This window comes from Hakea prostrata, chromosome 2 (genome assembly GCF_041222555.1).
Source record: "Hakea prostrata isolate BN-2017 chromosome 2, UWA_Hpros_2, whole genome shotgun sequence".
Lineage (NCBI taxonomy): Eukaryota > Viridiplantae > Streptophyta > Magnoliopsida > Proteales > Proteaceae > Hakea > Hakea prostrata.
In genome coordinates this window covers 586,282-591,963 of record NC_142601.1, presented here as the reverse complement: position 1 = coordinate 591,963, position 5,682 = coordinate 586,282, and the positions used below count along the sequence as shown (strand labels likewise).

Sequence of the window (5,682 nt, the reverse complement as noted above, 5' to 3'; positions counted from 1 at the left end):
ATCAAATAAAATTGGTACAAGAAAATGACCCAAGGGTTACTTGGGTACGAAGGAATTCGATCACTAAGGAAAGAAATGTGGTCCCGATAAACTCTGTTTAAATGGAAACTCCAGCAAACTCACAAAGGGCAAACTAAACCCTATGATTGTATAGTTGAGGGTAGGATTTGTCAACATATCCGACGGTCGAAAGCACTAAGGTAGGATCTATATAAATTGATGACCAATATAAACACTAGGTAACTGAATCATTTCCCTCCATTTTATCTTTCAATTTAGCTCTTAACTTGCCAAAACCTTTGAGTGGTGTTCTTACTGACTTAACCATTAGAGATGGCTTTTCGAACGATGAATCTATCATATCTGTCGCATATTTTGCAAGCCTCCGGCAGTAAGGACAATCAGGTAGCAACTAAGTCCAAAATCTATTCTTGGATGCTTCTCTAGGAGTCTCCTTTAGTCCTAACTAACAGGGAATCGTATTAGCCAGACGATTACCTAAATTGGGCATTGGGACTTGGCTCTATCTATGCCTCTATCATCATCATAAATTCATACTCACCCTCCTCCAGAGATTCACCAATTGCACCAATTGAATTGAAGATCGCGTGATCGTTTTTACTTACAATAAGCCAAGAAAAGTACTCTCCCTTCCCAAGACCAAGATTACCTCTCAGGTTTTCAGTTGAAGAACAAACCAGAAAAAAGGGGATTTTGTTTTTGTGGCCAATCGACCTTTCTCTCTTCTTCTTGATCACTTGCTTCTCTGGACATCCAGAATAGCAGCAAAAACACTCGCCAGAAGCCTAAGCTGAGGACAATTTCTCTATCCGCAAATGAAAAGAGAAGAAAAAAAAATGACAGTATATATAATTCACATACAAATTTCAGGCTACCAAATTAAGGTCCCCCTCCCCCTCCTTGATGATCTCTTCGGTATTCACGGCAGCAAATTTCCTGTTTCTCCCGCTGGAGTTCATTACAAACCAAAACAAAAGCGAAGAAAGAAGATAAAAGAAAAGGAACTCCAAGAATCAGTATGGAACACTAGTCATTCATTCAGGAAAAAGGGGGGAAATGAAGTGAAACCCAGAAAACTAGTGAGCCATGGCGACCGGAGGGGGGTAATTGATGCTCCTCTGGCTAGGTAATGCGAGCATGGCAGTGTGATCCAAGAAATCCTTAAGAGCAACCACGGCTTGAAGAATAGTCCTGAGATCATCTGCCAACAAAAAACCAGAGCTACCAATTGGACGAACAGCATAGATATAGAAGGTGATGCAACCTTTCCGGAATTTGAACCGTGCCATCTCGCATCCGGTGAGACTCCTAATCAACTTTCGATTAACATCTCCCAGAGGAATCTCCGGCGGCCAGATCCTTTCCACCCCTGATTTCATGATCATCGATTCGAAGACGAACACAAGCACTTTGGATTTCTTGGTTCCCAATCCTAAAGTGAGCGTATGCCATGCGTGGTGAGCCAGTATGGTGAAGTTCGTCGGTAGGTACGCTGTGGTCGACGGGAAGGGGAAGGAGAAAGCTTGGTGGTGGTGGTGGTGGTGGTGGTGCTGTTGTGTTGGGGGCAGAGCAAGTAGGCGAAGTAGCTCAAGAGGCGCTGCACGTCGAACTGTGAAGGATCTTACGATGAATTGACCCCCAAATCGGATACCCTTGACGTCGGAGCTGGGTTTGAAGGAGGGATCCAAAGAAGATTTGATTTCCTTTTGATGCTGCTTCTGTTTCTTCTTCTCTTTCTCCTTCTCTCCCATTCGTGGGCTATACGAGTTCTTCTCCCTTCTGTGGCTCGTTGCCGGCGTGAATGAAAAGATCTCCTTTTTTTCTTTTTCGTTTTTTCTTCAGTTTGATCGGATAACAAATCCAGTCTTTTAAGTCTTCTTAGGATGGATGATCTCTCGTCCCTGGTGTTTGGATAAGAAAACAAATCCGATGCATTTGACAGTCAAAAGCTTCAGAAGGTTAATCTACCATATCTCTGTAATTCCTTTGTATCTCCCAAAATATTTAGGGTTCATATGGTTAGATTTTTTTTTTCATTTAAAAAAAAATATTGTGAATGTTTACTGTTTACCCAAAAAAATTATGAGTATAATTTCATATTTGTTTATTTATTTAATCTCAAATTGAAAAATTAAGCTAAGGTTCTACCAACCCCAAGAAGAAAAACACTTAACCCTCTTCATCAAGTGTGCTGGCGTAATTGATTGCTTCCAAATTTTGATGCAATACCTCATGATGTCTGCCACTTTGTTTCATCTTTTACCCTTTATTTATATTTTTCTTTTTCTAAATTTTCAATAATTAATTCATTAATTCAAAAGGTGTGTTAATTTGAGAATTTCAAACTAACTTAAAAGATTTCTTTTATCATTAAAAAATATTTTAGAGATTAGACAAATGAGTTTTACCAAAAAAATGCAAAATAAAAAATAAAATAGAAAGAGAAGGGGATGAGGTTGGACAGAATAGCCAATATGCTTGCAAACAAGCGTAATTACAGTATACACTACCCGAGATATTAGATTATAAATTATAAAATTTTACTTCATTTTTATTTTTAAGATTTTTTTTCAAAATCCATTTTCAGTCTATAGCTTGATGAATTATTGGGATAAAAATCAATATAAAACTTTTGGTTATTTAGTAATGAATTTAAGGCTTGTTTGGTTACTTGAGTCTAGAGATTTCAAATCTATGGAGTTATCATTCATAAAATTAATTGTTTGATTAGCTTGACTCTTTGAAATGAAATCTATAGATTCATCCTAAAAAACATTTATGGAGTTATGGTTTAAATGTTTAACTATTTTATAGTAGAGTTGAAATCTCGGATTACCCATAAATCTACAGATTAATATTTTTAGTGTAAAAATGTGAATTTCTAGATTTCACGAATCTAGGGATTCACACAACCAAATGGATATAAATATCTCATTTGATTTGAAATCTCTAGTTTCATATAATCAAAGAAGCCCTTATGTAATCTTAACATTAAGGCTAACATTTTTTTATAATGAAAATAGACTAAAAAAATTACACAATATTATTCATTCCCATTTTTTTTATGGTGAAATTACTTTCCATTTGTTTAATTATATTATGTTAAGGCATTATATCCTACATTGACATTCTAGGGAGTTCTATCTATGGCGCCTTATATTGCACTATATATATTGTATTCGTATCACAAATAATCTACTAAATTACCAAACATTTACATGGTATTAGGTGGTTTTTCTTCTCCTCTAAGATCTTGAAAAATCCTTTTTTACTTTTTCGACTTCTTGTTTCTTGAGAAGCCCTATTTCTCCACCATGGCGTCCGATCTCTCCAGCGATCTCTTTAGTTTGTCTGAATCAGTTGCTCTTGTACATCACAATGTTGCACAGTCTCTTCCCTTGAAGCTTACTGTCATCAACTATCCTTTGTGGCATGCACGGTTTCTCCCACTGCTCCGAGGACATAACCTTCTTTATATCCTACACTGACGTTCTTGAGAGTTCTATCTACTATGCCTTGTATTACACTATATATATATATGTATTCGTATCACTATATTGAATTTACCAAACATTCACATATTATTATGGATTTTTTATCTGTTTAAATTATAACTTCAAGAATTTGCCATCAAGTGAATTCAAATTCAATCATCTCCAATCAGATAGGTTGTTTCACCATTCTCCCACCCTTATAATTGGGTTGACATTGGCTTATCCGTGTACCATGGGAAGGCGGGCTGCCAGGATGGAGAGGACCTGAATTCTTGCCAAGTCATATAAAACATAGTAATTAATTTTAGCAACAAAACTGATATGACAAATTCCAATTCCATCTACAAATTGACAGCTATTAAACTATAATGTGGGAAGAAATTATTGTTGACACAAATACTAGAAAAGTGGAAAACATTCGATTATTCTTTTCAGATGTATTTTTTGGAAGGGTATCTTTTGAACTGTAAAACATAAGCAATTGAAAAAAGCTATAATATATGACATTTTTAAATACTCAACTAGCTAGCCGTTGTAAACCACCAAAAAGATTTCCTGTAGAGGCCCCCTGCAGTTATGCTTTTCTGTTCGCTGGTGACTCGTACAAGACATAAATGGATCCCAACATTTTACCAATAAAAAAGACACAACAGGTCCCAACGGTGTCATTGCCATGCATGAGTAATGAGTTTGAAAAAGGGCAAAAGAAGAAAGTGGCCTTGCCGTGAGATTCCCATTGTTGGTGGTTGGGACCTGTTAGCTAGCTATCTGACTTCACCTCACTCTGATGATCCTGCTATCCTTCTACCAAGATTAGATATCGTACACAGCGCTAGTCTACAAACATTTATGAAGGAGAGGAAGCATTTCAGACACCCTTCTTTCAGAAGTTGTTCATAAACTTTGGAAAATGAAAATAAAGCCGATCGACAGAGTTCCAGGTTACAGGATTTGGTGCTTTTGGGTGGTTAAAGATGGATTTTGAAAAAAAGATTTGGTTTTTGATACCAAGATTGGATAATCACTTGTATCTGTGTGTCTCTTTCAACGACATCTGATGATGCTTTATGAAATAATAGAGTTAAAAACGAGGCATCAATGCAACTAGGCAGACTTCACCAACAAAATTCATGCTTCTAATTTGAAACCCACCGGTACTGGCATGGGCACGCTTCAGTTTTATAAGATGACAATCACAGCAAAAATTGTATGCTACAGCTGATGAGATATGATGGTCTTAAATGTTATGATCATTTCAAATGCATAGTTGATAGAGTGGTAAGATCCATACTTCTCAGTCGAGAGGTTATGGATTAGTTTAGACCCTTGCAGACAACAAAGTTTCCCTTGAAAATGTAATTGAAGTGCACGCAAACGCAAACTGACCCGAATGAACCTAAAATACTAAAAAACAAAATTGATGATCATGGCAGCAAATTGTGGTTTTCTTGAACTAACAATTAGTGATACCTAGGATTTCTCCCCTTATCCGGAGAAGAGGAGTCCTAGATTCAGGCCAAAACTCCAACGCGTGATGGGCCATGAGCCGTGTAACAGTGTCTGGTCTTCCTTGGAATCGCTTCCGATTCGGACGAGTGAGTATTCGTCCTATATATACGCAAGCAACCGCGTTGGCGCAGCCAGACGCCAGACGCGGAGCCTAGGGATTGGGATTCAGACAACTTTCCTCACGCGGTTTTCAGCTCCAGCTGTACTATATTATAGCTAGAGTGGGGCCCTCCCTCCCAGGTCGGTTCAATAATCCTGACTGGCCCACTGGTTAACTGCACCCACTGAAACTGATGCGACGATCTGAACCGGAACCTGAAACATTAGAGAACCTGACCCTGAAATTAAAATTATGAAAACCCACTAATTTGATGACAGACACGTGTGTAAATAAGCTGCCTAGGGACAAATCGAAATGCAAAAGTTCCATACTCCTGAGTCCTGTCCTCCACTCTTCCACCTCGAGATTCGAGACTTTCACTTCCCCAGTCGCATTTCTCCTCTTTCACATTTTGGTTCTAGCCAGCCAGCCACCCTGGTCAAACGTGTCAAACCGAATATTTTGGATTCTTATCTCTCATTTTTCTTGTTTAATAATTTAATATAATTCTTCATTGAGTTTCGCCTTTCCGTCCTCTATAAATAAGTCATAATGGAA

The 5,682-nt window shown here is 37.8% G+C and overlaps 1 protein-coding gene across 1 annotated transcript; it reads right to left on the bottom strand.

The window, feature by feature from the left end:
* On the bottom strand, positions 1-2,053 carry LOC149023152 (uncharacterized). The gene has a single exon (XM_089142762.1). It carries the CDS (start codon positions 1,770-1,772, stop codon positions 1,098-1,100), a length of 675 nt encoding a protein of 224 aa, XP_088998888.1. The 5' UTR covers positions 1,773-2,053; the 3' UTR covers positions 1-1,097.
* Positions 2,054-5,682: the final 3,629 nt, after the last annotated feature.

Excerpts from the sequence above, each read along its gene's own strand:
- LOC149023152 (XM_089142762.1), bottom strand. The coding sequence starts at position 1,772 with ATGGGAGAGAAGGAGAAAGAGAAGAAGAAACAGAAGCAGCATCAAAAG.